The sequence below is a fragment of the Phoca vitulina genome, unplaced genomic scaffold (genome assembly GCF_004348235.1).
Source record: "Phoca vitulina isolate PV1807 unplaced genomic scaffold, GSC_HSeal_1.0 scaffold15, whole genome shotgun sequence".
Taxonomy (NCBI): domain Eukaryota; kingdom Metazoa; phylum Chordata; class Mammalia; order Carnivora; family Phocidae; genus Phoca; species Phoca vitulina.
In genome coordinates, this window is record NW_022589718.1 from 40,454,193 (window position 1) to 40,476,190 (window position 21,998).

A 21,998-nucleotide genomic window follows, 5' to 3' on the forward strand; every position below is an offset into this window, starting at 1 on the left:
TCCCAGGACTTGCCTCTCGCACTGAAATGTTGTCTCAGAGTCAGCGTTTCCTGTCTCTCTCCCAGAGAAATGTCTTATTCACTTGCAAACCAAAGCATTTCTGAATGAAAAAAAGTAATGCTTTCACACAAAATTAGCAATTCAAATGGTAATTGAAAAACCTCCGGAAGATATGCCTGTCAATTTCATACTGGCTCTGAGGAATCAAGCACGTTTTCTGAAGCCTCAGCACTCTCCGTGTCGTGGGGTCACACTAACAATGGAAACGTGCAAACAGCACCCTGTCTGGAAGGGGGGAAACTGAGTCCTGCTCTGAAAGGCATAGGTTGGCAGGTGTTCCCGAGGAGGCTGAGGGCAAGGCCTCCTGGGGACCGGGCCCCAGTGGACGGATTGTCCAGGCCGGAGCCAGGCAGAGAGAGGGCCTGGCGAGGCCAGGGTCTGGGACCAGCCTCACCCCGCACCCGTGTCCCACCACGCAGAAGACACAAGTCGCACTCAGTGACTCTGAAGGAGGCACATTCTGGAAAAAAGGTGTTTGTGATGTATTCTGAGGCCCTGAGACACAAAGTAGAAGGAAGACTGAGCACTGCAATCAAAAGGCTATTTCACCCGTCAGCACTTACCCGTGGAGAGGCTCAGTGGTTCACCGGAGCCCGTCACCACCGTAGGGTACATATGACAGCAATAAAAACCCAAAATACAACACCTCCTTTGCTTGCAACGTCTTGCTAATTTGGGCAGTCCCAGGAAACAGAAGAACCTACTGTCCTGCAGAACCCCAAGTGTGGTCACCCTCCCTCGGAGCTGCCCTGGGCTGCGCCGGCCGCGCCGGCCACCTCTGAGCTCAGTGCAGGTCATCCGAGATCAGCCTCGCCTGCCAGACAGTGCGCCTGAGGGTGATGATGCTCCCTGTGGGAGGGGCCAAGCGCCCTGGTCCTCTGCTGGGGCTCCGTGTTCCCACAGACACTCACACTGCAGGTCTGGTCTGGGATGCAATTTTTCAATGGGCTGATTAAAATCAGCGGTCCATTAAAGGACTGCAGGGTCCTCTGCTGTCATCCTTCTGCAGAAAGCTCCTAGAACTTGGATCTGGAAGCCCGTGGGGCCGGCAGCAGCAGCGCTGCTGATGAGCAGGCGGCGGGCTGAAGAGAGAGCAGGAGCTGAACACCCTGCAACCTCCCCCCACCCCCACTCCTGGGTGGGACGTGTAGGGCTCTCCCAACTGTCTTAATGTTAGTGCCTCGCCGGAGGGGAAAACAACCTTAACTCGACAACATCAAAGCCTCCGGTATCTTGTAAGTATCTTGTAGGTCCGTCCTCCTTAGCATATGAAAATTCTTTTGAAACCCCCCTTTTTCTCACCTCCCCCAACTCCAGAGTATATAATCACCACCCCTCAAGACCCAGGGGCAGCAGCTCTTTCTGCCCAGGGGTCCTGTCCCCGTGCTTTAATAAACCACCATTTTGCACCAAAGACGTCTCAACAATTCTTCTTGGTCGTTGGCTCCAGACCTCACCCCACTGAACCTCCCCTATATTCCAAAACCCCATCACTGGGACTTGCTACCCCTCTTCCCAGGACCGCCCCACGCCTCCCCAGTCAGAAACCACACGGTTCCCATGCCCGCTAGCGTGGCAAGCATCGCCCTTCCCACTGTCTGCCTTTTCCGGATAAAAAACTAAGACCCACACAGGGAGCCTGGCTGCCAAGTCCTGTGGCCACTTTGTGACAAGGACCAAGCAACCTCTGATCGCGTTCAAGAAAGACCGCCCTCAGAGAATGGGCAGGCAGCCATTTGCAAGGTGATTCTGAACCACCCATGCTTGAAAGCAAGCCTTCCCATGATTTGCTATATAAATGTAATGCATTTATTATTGCCATGGACTGTCTTTTTACAAAGAAAACATCGTCAATGATATCTCTGACCGCCCACGTTTGTGTTTGCATGTTTAGGCTTTGCAGTCTAATGACTTCTAGGATGGATTCGTTAGTCCACACGATCAAAACAACACACAGAACAAAACTCCATAAAATGGCAGACATCAGAGTTTGTGCTGGTGAGCAGCCTGGTGAACTGCACATAGCTGACCTCATTGTGAACTGGGTGTCTCGTTCCTAGAACTGGGGCAAGGCACCTTACTTTCTGAGTAAAATTATTAAACCGAGCGTGTTTAGCTGATCCCCCACTAAATGTGTCTGCTCATTCACATGACAGGAGCTCTGGGGAAGGCAGGAACGCCGCGGGCGCCCCCGAGCCTCCGTCGCGGACCCAAGCTGAGGTCTGTCATCAGAAATGTCCCGCGTGGCTCCCAAACTGGCCAAACTAGAAGGTAATTAGAGCAACACCTATGAGAAATTGTTGACCGGCATTTAGACCGTCTGCCCCCGCTCCCCGGGGATCAGCGAGGAGCAAGTGGGGGCTGGGGGAGACCCCACAGTGGGGGGTGCCCGCCTCCAGCTGACCTTCTGAACCAGACAGCCCAGCCTCCCAGACCCTCGGGCCCTCAGGCACCCCGTCATTCCCGTCACTCCATCACTCCTGAGTCTTTTCCTTTCTCGCTGAACGAGAATGTTTCTGTCTGGGAGGGTGAGAGCCCACCTTTGCCAGAGAAGCCAACGCAATTATTTCCAAAATCTCCGATGCCTGGATCCCCCAGACGAAGAACTGCAGAGGACAGACAGACAGACAGAAGTCCTGTGTGTGCAGACAGAGATCTCCCCCGCGGCTGTCCCCAGCCCATGGGGCGGGGGTCCTGCTCACAGACCCTCCCTCACTCCAGCTGCTGCAGGAACACGGCTCGGACTTCAAGCCTGTTTCCAAGTCTGAGAAAGAGCTCCTCTCCGGCGACCTGTTCACAGATGAGAACAGAGACTGAGGGAGAGAGATCAGGCCCAGTAAGCTACTCTGACGGGAAAGGTTCCAGAGCATGAAGACAGCGAAGATGAATGTCCTGGAGGCCGGCAGCCCCGCAAACGATGGGTTTATTCTCAAACGGGAACCTCTGGGCCACAGCCAGACCTTTCTCTTTATCTCAACGGGTAGATTTTGCCTCCAAACGGCCGAATACCGTTTTCAGCTTCCTCTCCTCCTGTGCACACTTGTGTGTAAAGCCCGGATTGCACTTTGTGGCACAGGCCTTCCGCTAGCCACGTTCGGTAGACGGTCGTGACCACAGTGACTTCTGCTCTTCCTTCTTCTCGGCCCAGTCCTGCCACAGAGAATTAACTCCCGCCTACTTTAAAATCTGTGGGCACCCACCTGAAACCGTGCTTGATCACCGAGCTCGTCACGTGGAATTCCTGGCTGATCTGTCCAGTGGTGTCCACACCGCGGCTGGGTCTGCCCTGGAGGCGTCCCTGTGGCCCCGGGTCCTTCCCTCTCACATGCACCTTGGCGTACTTTAACCTACGGGACTGAATTTACCCGCAGAACATGAGTGCAGAACTGAGATAGAGGGGGAGAGACAGAGAGGAAGAGATGGGGGGAGTCAAAGAGACAGAGGGAGACAGGGGGAGAGACAGGGGAGAGATAGAGAGAGACAGAAGGAGACAGAGGAAGACACAGAGGGAGAGACAGACAGAGGGAGAGGGGGGAGAGACGGAACAGACAGAGAGGGAGAGACAGAGGAGAAACGTGGGGAGAGACAGGGGAGAGATGTAGGGAGAGACAGAGAGGGAGAGACAGGGAGAGAGGTCCACTGAGTTGGGGTGAGCTGCCCACCGAGTAACGTCAGCTGTGAGCAAGACCCCCCCACCCCACCCCCCGTGGCAGGTGCACCCTTCCCTGGAGGTGCAGTGAGATTTGTCAGAGAGGCCTCCTGCAAGGGTCTGTGTGGCTTGTGCGGAGGGCCCACATGGCCCAGAATGCCGGGCGGACGCTGAGTAACAGGAGCTCCTGACGTGGGCAGAAGGAAGGGGACGCGGCTCGGCGGGCTGGGGTCTGCCTGTGGGCGGTGGGAAAGGGGTGGTTGCTGCTGAGTGGGAACCCCTGCGGACGCAGGAGCATGTGAACTCAGGCCCTGCAGGGAGGCCCCGGGCGGGCTTGAGGGGAAGGAGCGGAGGGGCAGGGCCTGGGGACACATTACATTTAAAACCGCAGAACATGGCAGGACCAGGTGCCATTTGTCCTGCATTTGAGGTGCCAGGTTGCTTGGCTTGATTATTAACTTACTGCAAAGTGGATGATGTCTAATTGGTCTGTGCTCTTCATTATCTACCAAGTAAACACACATTATTCTTGTAAGCAGAAAAAATAGCTATTTTTAAGAAGATATTGAATATTTTAACACCGGTATAGTAAATCTGTCACTATTAGCTGAATGGGAAGGAACAGGCGAATTGTAGAAGACTTGTAAACGTACGGTTGTAAAGAGGAGACGGAATAAAGGGAAGGAAGAAAGGAGGGAAGGAGAGAAGAGCGCAGCAGGGACAGGGCGGAGCGGGGAAACGCAGGGCTGAGGCTGCCGGCCTCTGAGCAGCCCGCAGAGGTGGTGCGGACCGCGCGCAAGCGTCGTGGCTTTGGACGCCTTGCTTCCTGGGACTGTCCCCCCAGTGCTTTCTGAGCGCGCTGCGAGGCCACCGTGGCCGCCGTGGTCGAGACTTTGCTCCTCTGGGTTTGGAGTTTGCACAGGGCGGGAAGGTCGGCAGCCCTCCGTCGTCGGCTGAAAGGATTGTCCTGCCGTTTTTCTTCTTAAACAATTTTTTTTTTTACATTTAACATCTTAAAAAAAATGACAAATTCAGTGGTGAGATGCGGTTTCCTCATGGATCGGGGAAGCTCAGTATTCCCTCCAGGCGGCACAGCAGCCCGGGACGCCCTGCTTCCCCCACACAGGCCCCCACGAGCCCCGTGCAGAGGCGGGTTTCGTGCACGGCCAGGGGGTGTGTGGTGTGCGCGTGCTCACGCATGTGTGCGGCGTGCACGTGATAGGTGTGGTGCGCGCGCGTGTGTGATGTGCATGCATGTGTGTGTGTTCTGTGTGGTGTGCACATGTGTTCATGCATGTCTGTTGTGTGTCTGTGCGTGGTGTGTGTATGTGTAAGTCAAAATGGGCTGAAGGCCCTGCACGCGTGCGCTCTGCCGGCTGAGCACCCAGACGCCCCGAGTTTGGACCCCCCTTGGAGCCCTGCCCGAGCTGAGTCCTTGCAGAAAGTTAACTGCCTCTGTCCCTGTCTCACCATGAAGGAGTTTGGGACACAGCACCCCAAAACGTGCTGCTTGGGTCCACTGACTATTCTGAGCAGAAGGCGCGGGAAAAACAGCAAGTGCCTGGAGAGGCTTTCTCTGAACGCCCTCATCTGCCTGAAGACAGACCCTCCGAAGGGACCCGGGTCACCCACCCCCTCCCTGGAGTCTGGCCGGCCAGGATGACGGACTCTTGTCACAGGCCAGGAGACTGGACGTCGACCCACCCCAGACTTTGTCACCACGGCCACACCTCCCCAGTGCTCTTCCCAGGGCCCCGCGTCTCCTGCATCATGTCTCTCCCTGGAAGGCCCGCACCCCTCCCGGGTGAAGCGGCCGAGGCCCCACACCACTCTGCCGCGGGACGCCTGAGCGCGCAGGCTTCCAAGTTCAGGAACTCACGCCCTCTCCTCCTGTTACCCTGCCCGTTTCGGGGGCCAGCTCTGGAACCCAGGAGGCCTCGGGGTGGGGGGGAGCCCTTGCTCCCCTACAGCTTCCCGAGACTCCTTCCCCTCAGGCCACCTTACCGTTTTCTGCTCGGTTAAGGACTGTGTGCAGGTTCCAGAGCAGGTTTCACTGCCCTGGTGCCGACGGGTCGGGGAAGCGCAGGACCCTCCCGCCCCCCAGCGGGTCCCCCCACCTCCCGGCCCCCCGCAGCCTTTCTGCTGGAGCTGCTTGACAGGGGCTGCCCCGGAGAGGGAAGGAGACTTGGTGCAGAGGCGGGGCTTGCCCAGACGGTGGGGTCTGCGGGAGGGGGACACGTGCTCCCCACAGCCCCCCCCCCCCCCCCGTCTGATCCACCCCAGCTCCATCTCCTGGCTGTTCTGACCTGGGTGCGGCTGTGGACGTTCAGGTGACTGTCCGCAGGTCCTCGGACGCTGGTCCTAGGGGCTCAGCACTGAGTGCACCAAGCACTACGTCAAGGCCCCCCCAGCCCCCCAGCAGGGAACACCTCGCATTTGTCCAGCCTCACGTAGGCGGGAGGACACCGGGGCGCAGAGCCAGCGGCCGGTGAAGCCTGGATTCCCAGGTGGGCTGCTCGGCTTGCCTCGGCTATCTTGTCCGCGATAACCGCTATTTACAAATGTTTCTGAGTTTCAGTTTCCATATTTTAAAGACGTATAAATATAACTAAATACAGAGTAACCTTTTTAAATGATTATAATTTAGAAAGGAATAACTCAGACATGGGCAGTGATTCGGAGGCACCAGGCACAAAGAGCTTTGGAAGTGAAGCCGGTGGGGAGGCCAAGGGCACCTCCGGCTCTTGCTGACGCCGTCCCTGTTATTACAGTCCCCACACCTGCTGGCGAGGAGTGGCAACGAAGACGCACTGGCCTTGGGTCTGGTGACAGAGGAGGGGCGCTAATTGAGGGAGGGGTGACCGCTGGGGGCAGAGAAGGGGTTCAATGTCCCTGTGGCCATCCCGCTGACGTTCGGGATGTGGGGGGTGAGCACGCTCTAACCAAGGCCGTGTCTCCATCCCTCGGCACCTCTGCTTAAGACAGGTTCTTCTGCCGCGGGTGCTGAGGGTGGAACGGGGCTCCGTCTGTGTGACCAGAAGGGAAGTGGGGTGTGCACCCCAGGAGCATGTGGGGGCACGGAGGGAAGCCACGGAGAGGAAGCGTCAGGGGTTGGGACCCTGCCAGACCAGTCTCGCAGGCTTCTTGCTGAAGGCGAGCCAGACGATGGGATTCATCTGGGGAGGGGTGGTGAGGCACCTGATTAGACATGGGGGGGGGGCGTCTCCCTGAGATTGGGCAACACAGGCCCCACGGGCTGACACTAAAGGTCAGGAGGTGAAGCTGAGACCCTGGAGGAGCCTCGCCGGAGTTTGGTCAAGGATAGAGTTCTGTTGCCTCACACGGGGTTTGTTTGTTCCTTGAGCAACGAGTGAGACTCAGGTCAGTAAAAGCAGGTGCGTTTGCCCATCTGCATCTGAGACCCAGAAGCAGTGATCCTGGGAGCTTTACCAGCGAGAGGTAGAGGAATCATGCTCAGGTTACAGACCAAACTCCAAGGCTCAGAGAGGGTTAGTGACTCTCCCAAAGCCTCACAGCAAATGAATGTCCTGTCTTTCTGTTGCAGGCAAGCCTCCCTGTCTCATCTTACCGCCTCCACTCATCACCTGTGAGGCATTCCTATTCCTGTCCCAGGGGGAGCGATAGCTCCAAACGCTCGAGGGGCCCAGAGTCACAGGCTTAGTAAGTCAAAGGGTAAAGTTATTTATATTTGCCAAGGGAGTTTTTAATCTGAAAAACATAGCACAGTACCAAAGCAGAAAACCAATTTCACTTAAATACGTATATGACTCTTTGTAATATTTATGGCGTACATTATATTTAATTGCACGAATGTGAGTTTTTATATATTTGTCATCATTATGTATATATTTGGATATAGTCACTGAGGTCATTGTAGGGTTTTTTACATGAAAAATAAGAAATAAATTAGAATAAATCAATCATTTAAGTTTGTTGTAAATTGCTTATGTGCAAATTGTTTATATTTTATAGAGTAGATTTCTTAAAAATTCAAAACAGCAAATCCTTTTTGAACATCTTGCATACATAATTCATAGTAGATACATAATATATGAGGTACACATATATATTGTAATAACTTCTGTAAATACATACACCTCGCTCTGTCCCCCAGCATATTCCCAAACGTGACCAGCACGAGGCTTTGCTGCAAACTTTCAGGTTTTGTTTTTTTGTAAGTAGAGCCCAAATTTGTAATCCAGGTCAATGTGCTTCAAATTCTGTGTTCCTTCTATTAAATGAGATCATGTATATAAAATACTAGTAAGTGCCTGGAATGCAGTAAGCACTCAATAAATATTAGCTGCAGTTTCCAGCTTTATTTCCATCAACACTGTTAAGCAGAGAGAATTAGTGGACCAATCAGAGAATATTTGTTTGGCACACGTTTTGTTCTCAGCATGATGCTAGGAACGGATGTATGGGAGGGTATTTGAGAAGCTCCAGACAAGGTGTGATGGGTATAGAACGTCAGTTCATTCTGTACCCACAGGGAAGGATCCGGGAGCTCAGGCCGCGCACACGCCTGCCTCTGGGGCTCCCAGGCATTTGAGGACGGAGTCTGAGACTGGAAACACGGCCCACATCACTGGAAAACACGATTTCCAAGTTGAGAAGAGTGGCGGTCCTCAGGGCAGCCCCTGCTTTACCACCTCCGGGCCGGCCGAGGACCTCACTCTCTCCTGAGGCTGTTCCTTCAGTTTCCAAATAGTTTTGGTTACTATTAAGTTCTATGTCGGGGGCGCCTGGGTGGCTCAGTCGTTAAGCGTCTGCCTTCGACTCAGGTCATGATTCCAGGGTCCTGGGATCACACCCCGCATCGGGCTCCCTGCTCAGCGGAGAGCCTGCTTCTCCCTCTGTCCCTGCTTGTGCGCTCACGCGCTCTCTCTCTTAAATAAATAAATAAAATCTTCAGAAGGAAAGAAAGGAAGGAAGGAAGTTCTATGTGGTACCCCAGAGCATACTCTCATTTAAAAATAATTTTGCTAGAATAAAACCTCACTAAATTGAGCCTTCAGACCAGGATGGGAGACTTGACTTTTAGTAAGTAAAAAGAGTTTCTCCGCTAGTGAATTTTCAGGGGCTCTCTTAGTCAATCAGGGAAATTCCAGCTAAAGCACCTTCCTCCAAAGGAGGGCTCAGTACCCGGAAAGGGTTTTCAATCATGTCTTGCTGGATGCAGAAATGAACTCTTGTGTGTAAGGTTGTCTTTTTGTGACCCCGGATTGTGTGAAGTGCACTACTTGTGAAGTTTAATAGCACCACTTAATTTTATAAAAATCATAAATGAGTGAATAAACGACCCACAGGTCAGCTTGCCAGAGGACGTGCGGAGCGCCTCCCAGGAATTGGCAGGGTTCCGGAATGCCTTCAGGAATGCCCCACACAGAGGATGACCACCTGCTTCGCTCTCCTCCTGCCTGCTTGCTCGGGGTTCCTGGCCTTCCACCTCCTGCCACCCTAGACACCCTTCCCGGCCATGCTCTCCCAGAAATAACAGGGATGCTGTTTAAAATATTCTGGGAGTTAGCCTTTTGATTTAGAAGTCTGGCCTTCTCCTTCCTGGATTTGCAGGGGGCACAGTTGAACTCACAATGAAGATTTTAAAAGCACAGGAACGTGGATGCAGCAAACTGAGAGGAAGCCGGCGGTCTGAGCACAGGCCCCAGCCCCTCTCCCATGAAGGAAAGGATCTGTGTTATTTGTTGAAGTGTTCTGAGTTGGCTTTCCACGTTTTGTTTGGAGTGTCCTTGAAAGGGCTGTGTTTGGATCCTGGCTTTGTTTTGTAACCTCTGCTTCATGGTGTTTGACTTTTATCAGTGTTTGTGCTTGGACCGTGTTTATTGTGACAGTCGCCCGTGGGACTCGGAGTACAGACGGGCACATTGTCCATGCCCTGGGGTTTCTTAAGACTTTCCAGCCCTAGGACCAAATTTGTTTGACCTGGTTTGAAAAGGTGTGCGTATATACACATTTTTAACATTCTTATATATTCCCAGGAAGAAGGAGTTCTTAAATTTAATTCCTACCAGTGATTCTTTAGTAAGTGTTCTGTGGTTTCACGGGATTCTGTAATATTTGTGCTTGGTGAGTCCGGAGATATTTGGGAGTGGGTGGGGTAGCTGTGTGTGTGACTGTTTATCTGCTGATCCTTGTGCCCTACTGAGAATGTAAGGGGAGGATTTGTGGGTTCGTTGCCACATGGTCTTGCTTCCCAGGTAGCTGGCTGCTATTTAAAATTTGACTTTATCCTGCTCAGCAGCTTGGCCCCTTCCAGACCTTCGCCACTAACCCTGTAAGGGCCCGTATGCCTGTCTCCAGTGGGTCTGTTCTTTGTGCTCCTGCAGACCCTTCCTGAAGACAGACTCAGACCTGCTTTTCATTTTAAATGTTCTGCTGCTAATCACTCCTGGAAAACCCCCAAAGATACCCTTGATTATTATTATTACTTTTAGAGTAGTAAAGTTACAAAACTTAAGAAAATGTTTACAGAAGCCGACAACTCTGGATTCCTTTTATAAAATATGTTTTTAAATTACTCAAGTAATACATGAATATATATTTGGTGTGAAAATGTAAGCACTATTGAAGTATATAGAGTAAAAGGTTTCTCTATACAAATTGCTGGGTAGGAGGGTATGCACATTAGACTTTTGACAGCTATTAACAAATAGATCAAATTTCCTTCTAAAAGTTCATACCATTTACACTGCTGCCAGGAGTGCCATGAGGGCTTCCCTACCCTGTTCCCAACACTAGATGTGTCTTTATAAATGTTTGTTATACCCACTTTGATAGGTGGGTATCTTTTTTTACTGAATTTTAAATTTTAATTCCAGTAGAGTTAGCATAGTATTCTGTTAGTTTCAGGTATACAATATAGTGACTCAACAGTTCTATGCCTTACTCAGTGCTCCTCACAAGTGTCCCCTTCATCCCCATCACCTACTTTACCCACCCCCCACCCACCTCCCCTCTGGAGACCATCCGTTTGTTCTGTGGAGTTAATAGTCCGTTTCTGGGGTTGTCTTTTTTCCTGTTTTTTTTTTCTTAAACTCCACATGTGAGTCAGATCACATGGTATTTGTCTTTCTCTGACTGATTTCACTCAGCATCCACTGCTCGGTAGATATCTTGATCTGCACTTCCCCGATTACAACCCCGTTGAGTATCTTTCTGTATTTCATTCGTCTCTTTTCAGAGACAGGAAACGCATGTCATTTTGTACTTTGGGATGTGTAAGAGGGGCGAGAGATCCTGTCCGTGATACGGGTCCTGACTGTCCAGCTTGGGGTACAGGCCGGGGTCCTGCCACGCCCCCGCTGACAGTGACGGTAACCCATCTTAGCTCAGAAAAGATCACCTGTGAGAGTCCCTTGTGAAAGCCTGTAAGCTACAGCCGCACATCCTGTCTGTCAGTGGGCCAGAAAGCCTGAGAATCCTTGCCCCACTCCGCCCCAGAACCTCAGCACTGCCTAGTGGGGCTTCTTGAGCGCGAGGGGCGGGTGTGAAGCGGGCCAGCGGCGGCCCAGGGCGGTGCTCGGGACCTGTGCGGGGTCCACGGGCTTGCGTGATTGTCCCGGCCCGGTCCGGCCACCCTGCTGCCTTCTCCCGGACCCGATACCCCAGGGAGCCTCCTAAAGCGCCCCTGTCCCGGCCTAGCCTGCGTCTGGACACGGCCAGGACCGCAGCCCCGGCGCCGCCGCGCACACCTGCCGGAGCCCGGGAGCGGGAGGAGGGGTGCAGGGCAGGCCGGTCACCCGAGCGCCCGGGTTCGTCTGCGGGAGAGCCGAATGCTGGGCGCCGCCGCGCCCCGGGACACCTGCGACCCCAGGCTCGTTCGAGGACGGCCGCCGCCCGGGGCCGAGTCCCCCCGCAGGGGTCTTAGCCCTGCGCGCGCCGCCTTCCCTTTTGGGGGCGGGAGCCCGGCGGGCAGAGGGCAGTGGGCATGCGCACTGCGCCCGCCCCGCGTCCGGCGGCCGTTGCCACGGTGACCGCAGCCGGCCGCCCGGGCCCCGCCCCCGCGCCACCGCCCGGCGGACCTGGCCGCGCCCCACGGCCGGGGTGAGGGGTTGGCCGGGGTGGGGGTGGGGGGTGGTCCCGGGGTGAGGCGGGGCCCGGGATGAGGGGGCGGCCCGGAATGGGGGGTCCCGGGTAAGGGGGTCACCTCGGGGTGACAGGGTCGGAGCGGGGTGGGAGGTGCCGGATGTGGGGGGGCCGAGATGAGGGGAGCGGTGAGGGGTGGGGGGGCCCGGGGCGAGGGGGTCCGCTTGGGGGAGGGGACGGTCAGCCCGGGAGGGGGGGGGCCGGGGGGGGGGGGGGGGGGGGGGGGGGGGGGGCCCGGGGGCGGGGGGGTCCGCTGGGGGTAGGGGACGGTCAGCCCGGGAGGGGGGTGGCCGAGGGTGAGGAGTGGTCTGGGGTGAGGGCGGCCGGGGTGAAGGGGCCCCGGGTTGGGGGAGGGCCGAGGGGGGATGCCGGGAGGAAAGAGGGTGGTGAGCGGTGGGGCCCCCGAAGTGAGGATGTCAGCTCGGGGTCGGGGAGTCGGCCCAGGGCGGGGGGCGAGCGGCAGCCACGGGAAGGGGAGCCCGGGGTGAGGGCGGCCGGAGTTGGGGGAGCCCGAGGCCACGAGGGGCGGGGTCTCGCGGAGCGGGCGGTGAGGGGGGCGGGACCGTCGCTGGGAGGAGTGGGAGCGAGGGCCTGGGGGTGCTCGGCCGGGGTGGGGGGCGGCGACCTGGGGTTGGGGGGCCGTAAGGAGGCGTGGAGGCCGGGGTGCGGTGGTGGGGGGCGGCCTGGTCGAGGGGTGGGCCTGCTCGGGCTTGGGGTCTGGGACCTGGTCGGGGGTGGGGGCGCCGGCGCCGGGGGCGGGGGGCGGGGAGGCCCGGGCGGGGCGGAGGCGGGGGCTCGGCCGGCCCGGGGTGGGTCCGGTCCGGCCGGGGTGGGCCGGGCCCCGCCGCCGCCGCCGCCCAGCCCCGCCCTGCCCCACTCGCCGCGTCCCGGTCCCGCAGGAGCCGCAGGCCGAGCGTCGGCGCGCTGCGGGCCGGCCGAGGAGGGGCGCGCGTCGACGCACCGACCCCGGAGCCGCCCTGGAGCATGTGGAAGCTGAGCCGCAGCCGGGTGCTCCTGGACGAGCCCCCCGAGGAGGAGGACGGCCTGCCGGGGGGGCCGCCGCCGGCCGCCGCCGCCGCCGCCGCGCAGGTAGGGGGAGGTGCGGGCGAGGGGGAGCGGGGAGGGGTGCGGCGCCAGGCCCGGGCTGTGCGGAGGGAGAGGCGCGCGGCGGGGGGCGCGCGGGCGGGGCTGCGCAGGTGAGGCCCGGGCCGCGGGGCCGCGCCGCTGCCGTCCGTGTGGACTCCCCGAGTTACCGGGCGTGAGTCCCACGCCCTCGCCGCCCCCACGCGCAGGCTGGGGCGCGCAGCCCGGAGCCCCCCGCTGCTGGCCGGCTGGCCTTCCTGCCTCGGTGGACCCGGCGGCCGGCTGACGGCGCCCGGGGCCTTGGCCAGTCCGCCCCGCCGATCCCGGGCGCTGGGGGCCGCAGGGCCTGCCGCCGCCGCGAGAAAGCGCTTGGGCAGCGCGTACTTGCCGGGTAAGTACTTCCCTTCCTGAAACCTTTGTCTGCAGGAAGGAGGCAGGTGTCCGTGCAGAAAATGGGCAGACACTGGCCTTACGAGTTGGCAGATATGCTTGGAATGCTTAGAATTTTTTAATTAAAAAGGATCCCAGGTGGAGTCTGGATGCGTTGCATATGTGTGCCCTTCCCCCCTTTCCAATGCGGTGTTCTCTTCCTCGCATTATGAAATTGAGGTCAGAAATTCAGCTTTTTTTCTTTAAAGGAGTGGTTATGAAATTAATTTATTTTTCTTTCTTTCCCTTTCTCTCTCTCTCTCTCTGTCTCTCCTTCCTTCCTTCGTTAAGTGTTTGGAAACTCCTGCTGCTGTTACGGCTCTTACCGAAGTCAGTGAGGATCGTGTCTTTCCTTCTGAGAACTTGTGAATAGTTGACGAGATCCTTTTTCTCCAGTGGGGGGAACATAACTTAGCTTCCAGACTGAAGGAGTTCATCCCGACAGCTATTTCTTACAGGACTTAAATGCATCTGATGAATTGTTTAAATTTGGTTCCTATCTGAGCTGGCCTTTCAGAATTTACTTTTTGATAGTATTAGTGCTCATCCTACTTGTAACTTTTTTAATCCCAAAATTTTATGATTGCTCTAAACAGCAGCTCTCTTAAATATAATGTTGAGAGTTTTTATGTTGTTTGTATGTGGCAACAGAATTATTTAGTACAATTCTTACTGGTCAAAGATTAAAAATACTGTTGTTTCTGGATGAACTCTTAAAAATTTAAATTGATCCTTGCTGTGTTCTGCTTCCACTTATAATGAATCCTAAGACCCATTTTCTTTCTTCTTACAGAATTGTCATCTTAGCTCACAGTGTATTTTTTTCTATTTTAATAGACTTTATTCTTTAGGTACCCAGCAAAATTGAGTGGAAAAGACAAAGTGTTCCCCCATACTCCCTGTCCGCACACATGCCTGGCCCTTGCTCACTGTCAGCCTCCCATTTGTTGTAATCTGTGAACCTCCCTTTTCCCAGGGTTCCTACGCACTGGCGCTCACTCGGGGTGGTACGTTGGGTAGATTTTGACGAATGTAATGTGAAGTCTATCCACCGTTAGGGTACCAGAATAGTTTCACTACCCTACAGACCCTATAGACCTCCTTGTTCTACTTACTCATCCCTCCCTTGTGCCCCTGGGTCTATCTTTTCCAGGAGGTCGTAGAGTTAGAATCCTACAGGATGGAGCCTTCTCAGACTGGCATCTCTCTTGTTTAGCAATATGTGTTTACAGTTCCTCTGTCTCTTCGAGGCTTGAGAGCTCTTTTTTTCTTTTTTTTTTTTTAGCCCTAAATAACATTTCATTGTCTGGTTGTACCGTGTATCCATCACCTGTGGAAGGGCGTCTTGGTGGCTTCCAGGTTTTGGCAGTTAGGAACGAAGCTGCTTGTTCTAAATACCTTTATGCAGGTGTTTGCCTGGACATTAAATTTTAACTCAGTGAAACGCTCAAGAGTGCGACTGCTGTACGGGAGGGTAAGAGGTCGTTGAGTTTTGGGAGAAACCGCCACTCTGCACAGTGGCCGCACCATTCCGCCTCCTGCCAGCAGGGAGTGGGAGTCCCCGGGGCACCACGGCCTCGCCAGCACTTGGCGTGGTCAGCGCTCTGGGTGGTGGCCTCTGCTGGGCGTGAAGTGGTGTCTGGTTGTTTCAGTTTGCGTTACCGTGAGGACCACAATGTGGAGCACCTTCTCCAGTGCCCGTTCTTCACTGAGCTGTCCACATCTTTCGGCCCATCTTTTAACCGGGTTGCTTGTTTTCTTGTTGGCTTTGAAGAGCTCATTGTGTATTTTGGGTAACAGTCCTTTATCAGAGATGTCTTTTTCAAATATTTTCTCCTAGTCCGTGGTCTGCCTTCTTCTCCTGCCAGTGTCTTTCACAGAGCAGAAGTTTTAAATTTTTTTAAATTTTATTGTGTTTTAGAAGTTTTTGATATTAATGTAGTCCAGATTGTCAATTATTTTTTTCATGGATTGTGTCTTTTGTGTAGCATCTCTAAAGTCATGGCCACCCTCAACGCCATTTGGGTTTTGTTCTCTGTTTTCTGGGAGTGAGATGTGACTGTGCTTCTTGTGTTACTTTATTAAGGGGGTGTGTGGTTTAATGTGTGGAAACACTTTGCTGTGGAAGTCAGAGCCCTGTTGAATTGGGATAGGTTAGTCATACTCCACATTCGCTTAATCCCTTCAGGAGGATTCCTCTTTATCCCAAAGCCAGTTCTCCTTAGAATTAAATTTTAAAATTCATGACAAGTCCACTCTAAAACTTCTGCCTACGAACTTTTATTTTAACGTTAAAAGAAGTAGGAATTAACAGGCAGGAGGGATTGGTGGGTCTGTTGAGGCCAGCGTCTCATTAGCCGGAGGCTGTGCGCTCTGCTTTGTCTCCAGCCTTTGGGCCCCCACCCCTCAAAGTCAGCCCACTGCTCGGGCGTCACTCTCGTGGGCAGAGCGCCCTGCCTTGCTCTAGGATGCTGTTCTGTTGGCATTCTTGTCTGGTGTTCTACCTCCTTGGAAATCCGGTCACACGGCTATAATCCGTGTTTTGTTTAAAAAGAAAAAAATAGCTTAATGTGAAGTTTTAATAAGTTTGAGATGTGAGGCATTCAGAATTGGTACTTGGATGTGGGTAACACCGAACTGTTACTAAAACAGTTTTAACACAGTAGAAAACAATCTCTGAGCTGCTCTTAGGCTGTTGGCCTTTATTGTCATGAATACACACTATTTTGTATTAAAATCTAACAGTAAGGTTTATAAAGCAAATTATTCACTGCAGTCATTCAACAAGGAGAGACAAGTTTTGGTGAGTTTCATGTTTGTTTATTTTAAAGATTTTATTTATTTTTATTTGAGAGTGAGGGAGAGAGAGATTCCGAGAGAGAGCACGAGTCGGGAGGAGAGGGAGAAGCAGGCTCCCCGCTGAGCAGGGAACTCGATGGGGAACTCGATCCCAGGACTCTGGGATCATGACCTGAGCCGAAGGCAGACGCTTCACTGACTGAGCCCCCCAGGTGCCCCAAGTCTTATGTTTATTTAAAAAAAAAAAAAAAACCCTGCTATGCACATAGTGAAAGACTCCTGGATGTCAAATGTTAGCTCCTAACTTCTTCCCACTCTCCCATAGAAGTACTGTCACTTTTTTTGTATAGCTTTTCATGAGCAATATTTATGCATATACATAAGTGTATGTTTAAAATCATATATTTGCTTTCCTACTATAAATCTCTCTGCATCTTGAGTTGTTCCCTCCATAATATGTATATCGAACACTTCCCGTTTCGGTGCTGTGGCTGAAAAGAATTTCATTTTTAAGGCTGCGTAATATTAAATGTCAGCGTTTCATTGGACCGCTTCTGATGGATATTGGGGTTGCTGAGCCTTTTTTTTTAAACCTCTGCTTGTCAAAATTTTATGCAGTAGCCGAGAGGGAAGGTTGGAGATGCTCCACTAAAGGCAGTTGACACAGCTTCTCAGTTGCTTTGAGCTGGACTGCAAAGGGCTTTAGCTAGCTTAAATGAATGCCTTTAGTCATCTCTACACCCAACCTGGGGCTTGAACTCACAACCCTGAGATCAAGAGTTGCACGCTCTACTGACTGAGCCAGCCAGGCGCCCCTAAATTAATATTAATGCCTTTAAAAACCTCAGAGAATTTTTGCAACATTTTCCTGTTAAAAATTTTAAGGGGGTGGGCGCCTGGGTGGCTCCAGTGGATTAAGGTCTTGATATCCGGGTCCTGGGATGGAGTCCGTGTCAGTCTGCTTCTCCCTTTGCCCCTCAGCCTTGCTCGTGCGCACGCGCTCTCTCTCTCTCTCATAAATAAATAAAATCTTTCAAAACAATTTTAAGAGGCTTACACATATTCTGTAGGTATTCCCCTCTCCCCACCCCAAAATCAGAGAACATTCCAGGTGTTTTTTAACCTGCTTTTAAGAAGAACCAAGGGGTGGCAAAGCTTAGTTTCAATGACATAAAAGTCCTTCTTTTTGATGGTATGCAGGCTCCTTGAAGTTTGCTGTGGTGGTGGTTGGGAAGAAAGTAAACTAGATAGTTGTAGTTATGTTCAGAAGATCCATGCTATGAGGCCTCCTCTTTGGGGGATGGCCGTATTGGGAAGAGGTGAGCTTTTAGCATAGAATGTGGGCTCTACCAGCTTGCTTTTCCCAATTAGCACTCTTCCTGATATATGAAGAGCTTTCTTTTGCATGTTTCAGTGGGGTCTGTAGTATTTACTCATATGGATAATTGACTTTTTAGAAGCAGTGCACCGTTGACCTTTAGGTTATTTCTAGTCCATTTCTGTTACAGCACGCATCGAGTCATTTCACAGGTCTGAGGATCAGTTTCTGGAAGTGGAGCTGCTGAATGCATGGGCTTACACTTTTATAATTTTGATAGGTCTAAACCGCCCCCCCAGAGAGGTCAGATTGCACATTTCAGCTCTGAGGCAGCGGATGAGACTTCTTTCACAGCAGGCTTGCCAGTGTGATAAAATGCTTAGAGCTGATGGGTGAAAAGTGGTATCTTAATGTGGTTTTGATTTATATTCTTCTCACGGATAATATTAAATCACTTTTCGTATGTTTCCGAGCCTAAATGAAGACTTCTGAGAACTTCCTTACCAGTCCTGTTTACCACATCACCGGATGTACTGTAGTCAGAATCATTGCTCTCCCGTGAAAATACAGCCTGGTATTTCAGATTCTGATGCATCTAGAGTTAGTCTCACCTCTGCCACTCGAGCCCCTAGACCTAGCGGAGCTTTGGTTTTGTTTTTGAGCTGTAGAATTGGGATAAGGATAAGCCAACGCTAACCTTTATCATCCGTTGTGTGATAAGCCCTTGACATGGGTTGGTGCCACCATTTGCCAGGTGGGGAAACCAGTCTCAAAGCAGGACGGTGACCTGGAAGGGCCGTACGGCTAGTTAGGTGGTGATCCAACCTGAGTCAGGCTTGTCTGAGCGCTCTTTCTGGCTCTGAGAATATTTGTTAGCAGTGTGGGATGGACGTGCTGTCCATGTGAATTCACCTGGTGGAGTGCAGATTGGCGGGGGGAATGGGTGATTCTGCACGGCAAGACAGCCGGCTCTGCGCTCGTGGTGCAGACTTCCTGCATTTTAGTCGCTTGATAGGTGTTTAGAGAACACTTATTATCTCACTTCTGAAGAGTCACTTAGACTCTAGATGGACAACTGCACAGAGAAAGGACCTTATGTCCCCTGCTCTGTCCCTAAAGGCAGGAAGACGCCAGACACGCAGCTGGTGGGCGTCTGTCGGTACCTGTGAGATGCATGGTCCAGGCGCAGGATTTTCCAGGAACTCCACCACCTGTGCTGAGCGCTGCGCTGTAGTGCTGTGTGCGGTGCTGAGGGGGTAAATGAGGGGAAGGCAGTAAAGGAATCCTAGAACAGGGTTCATTTTCACTGGATCTGGAAGGATGAATAGGAGTTCTCCAGCCTTAGAAGATCGGAGACATTTCTAGATACAGATTCATGATGGGGCAAGCAAATGCTTCTTTGTAGGGTTAGTCTCATTGGACACTCAGGAGCTAAATCTAATTTAGTCAGCAGAACTGGTTTTGTCATATGTAAGTAACTGAGGATTATTTGAGGGAAGGGAAGAAGAGGCAGAGTTAGAAAAGAGAAAAGATGGCAGGTGAAACACTCAGTCCTCCCCCCAGATTTATTTTTTTATTTTTTTATTTTTTTTAAAGATTTTATTTATTTATTTGACAGAGAGACAGCGAGAGAGGGAACACAAGCAGGGGGACTGGGAGAGGGAGAATCAGGCTTTCCGCCGAGCAGGGAGCCCGATGCGGGGCTCGATCCCAGGACCCTGGGACCGCGACCTGAGCCGAAGGCAGATGCTTAACGACTGAGCCACCCAGGCGCCCCTCCCCCCTAGATTTAGTTAACTCATCTTAAAAGAAAGTTTGAGGATTCTCTTACTTTGGGGCTGCCTAACAGAAAAAAAAATGCAAAAATTTTCTAGTAGCCATGTTAAAAAAGTTTTTTTTTAAAGGTGAAATTAATTTCAATGCAATTTTCTAAATTCAGTGTATCTAAAATATTAATTCTATCAGTATGTAACCAATATAAAAATTTGTGTGGGGCACCTGGGTGGCCCAGTTGGTTAAGCATCTGGCTCTTGATTTCAGCTCAGGTCCGGAACTCAGGGTCCTGGGATCCAGCCTGGAGTCAAGCTCCCTGCTCAGCTTGGAGTCTGCTTGAGGATGTCTCTCTCTCCCTCTGCCCCTCCCCCAACTCGTGCGTGCTCACTCTCTCAAATAAATACCTGAATCTTTAAAAAAAAAATTGTGAATGAGGTATTTTTTTCCCGTATGAAGTCTTTGAAATCTGGTGTGTAGTTTACATTTACCAGCATGTCTCAATTTGAATGTTAGCTTTTCATCAGAAGTACTTGATAAATATTTATATTTTATAAAATGTGCAGTTAAAAAAAGTAGGTTTTATCCAGGTTGTTCCACACATATTTAAAATAGCTGAGCTGAGTATCTGTTTTTAAATTGATGTTGCATCGTTGGAAATGCGGTTCCTCGGCTATCCTAGCTAGGGTCCTGCGTGGACAGCACAGCTCCAGAGCCCCCCAGACCCAGAAGAGCTCATGCAGGAGGTTTGCGGGTTCTGGTGCTCGCTTGGCCTGTGGGCCTCCCAGTACTTAGCCAGGCACGTGTTGAGGCCCGCGGCCCGTCCCTGGGCACAGCGAGGGATGTGCGGACAGAAGTGACCCAGGCTCGATGTCTGCCTCTCCCAGGCCCTGGTGTACTGCTGTGTAGAATGTTCACCCATAAATGCCAGATTAAAACTGTTACTCCCAATAAGTTTTACTTTCACTGGTTTTTACTAGAGCTTGAGGTAGCATGACTTAGAACATTCTTAAAAATCAGCACTCCACATCACATGTGCATTGGACGGTGTGGGCTTCAGTGTGAGAGTCAGACTGGGAGTGACCCTTCTGCTCTGAGGCTGTGTCCTGCGGCTGCATGTCCCCTCGCTGGCGACCCCGCCACGGGAGTCGTGAGGGGTAAATACCTGCTGGGAAGTCTGGGTTTGGGGTTAGGGTGTAATACAGGGGCTAATGAACCCCCGTTTTAGGATTAAAAGCCAAAGACTGAAGCTCAGGAGGGCTTTCACCTGTCATTTAAGAATGAGTCAAGATCCACACTAGGGACAGCCACGAGAATTTTGTAGACTTTGTTGTTTTCCTGTCTGTTCATGGATTAACAGATCATTTTGCCTGCATGTTCCTCACACACTGAGCGAGCTCTTCTTGGTCTTGGACTCGTGGGTAGTCAGATAAACCAGAGTTTCTGCCCCGAAAGTCTAGTGGGAGGTGCTCTGAGGGAAGACGGAGTCTTGTCACTTCTGCTCATCACAGAGACTGAGGGGAGGAGGGACCCAGCGCGTGGGGTAGATGCGGGGCATGCACACGGAGCGGGTCCAGGGAGCACCTCGCGTGGGCTCTTGGCTTCCCAAGACGGTCACAGATGTTCCGTAAGAGAGAAGACTGTGGCTTCCTTTCGAGTCCTGTAGATGGAGTACAGTGTTCTGTATAAACTTGTTACTGTGGAAACTCGGTGGCTGATGCTCACTGGTTCTCGTGTCCTCGTGGGAGCGCTGGCCGCGATACACGGTCGGTGGGGTACTGCAGTCCTGAGAGATGTCTTTCCAGCGAGTGACTGTCTCCGTTTGGGGGATAAATGCTGCCTCCTGCCGGATGCTGCGGCGAGCGCTGGACACGTGGCACTGCAGGTCCTCCCAGTGACCCCCAGCAGCGGGCACACTGGCCCTTGTGACCTGCCCGTTCTGGATTCGCAGAGCCGCCTCCTCGCTCAGAGTTACTAGGAAGCCCGGGAGAGTGGTCCGCGCGCACCCTCCGGGCTCCCGCACGCCGTCCTGCGCCGAGTCAGTGGCCGCCAAGCGCCGTGTGGCAGTGCTGTCCAGAGTGCCTGTGGGCGGGAAGGCTGCGACGCGCCCTACGGAGGAGACACGAGGAGCAGGCTCTGCTGAGGCGTGAGTTACGGTGTTAATGAAACAGTACATGCGGAGTAAGAGGTCTCGGGACAGAAACACACATGAAACAAGGACGGAAACCTGACCCTGTATTTCCCCTGAGAACCGTGACTCGGTCGTTTAATTCAGGGCTCAAGACTACGTTTATCTCCGCGCTACCTCCATGATGACAATCACAGTAGTTTACATTTGAGGAGTTTAGTGAAGTTATACAGTCACGAAGAATAATTTGAATCCAGAATCCAGGTTTCTCTGAGTTTATATGTATATGTGCAATAATATATATATTTTTTTAAGTAGGCTCCATACCCAAGGTGGGGCTTGAACTCACGACCCTGAGACTGAGTCACACACTCTACTGACTGAGCTAGCCAGGCACTCTGAGTTGCTATTTTTTGCTACATTGTTGCTCTTATAGGTTATCATAAACTTGTGATATCATTTTTCTTCATTTTCCAAATATTGATATTTTATATAAGAAAAGTTTTAGGATTTCAATGATCAGTGCCTTAGGAAAGCATTGATGAAATTGTGTTTTGGCTCAAATGCCTATATAGTATAGTTTTACTTTTTTTTTTTTTTTTTTAAAGATTTTATTTATTTATTTGACAGAGAAA

At 52.4% G+C, this 21,998-nt stretch overlaps 1 protein-coding gene across 1 annotated transcript in view; it reads left to right on the forward strand.

Annotated features, from left to right (window-relative positions):
- Positions 1 to 12,730: 12,730 nt before the first annotated feature.
- The window catches only part of TDRP (testis development related protein), a 46,189-nt gene continuing 36,921 nt past the window's right edge, over positions 12,731 to 21,998 (forward strand). The window contains exon 1 of the mRNA XM_032413760.1: positions 12,731 to 12,925. Within this exon, the coding sequence (XP_032269651.1) occupies positions 12,821 to 12,925 (105 nt within the window). The 5' untranslated portion in view covers positions 12,731 to 12,820. The remainder of the gene's footprint in view (positions 12,926 to 21,998) is intronic.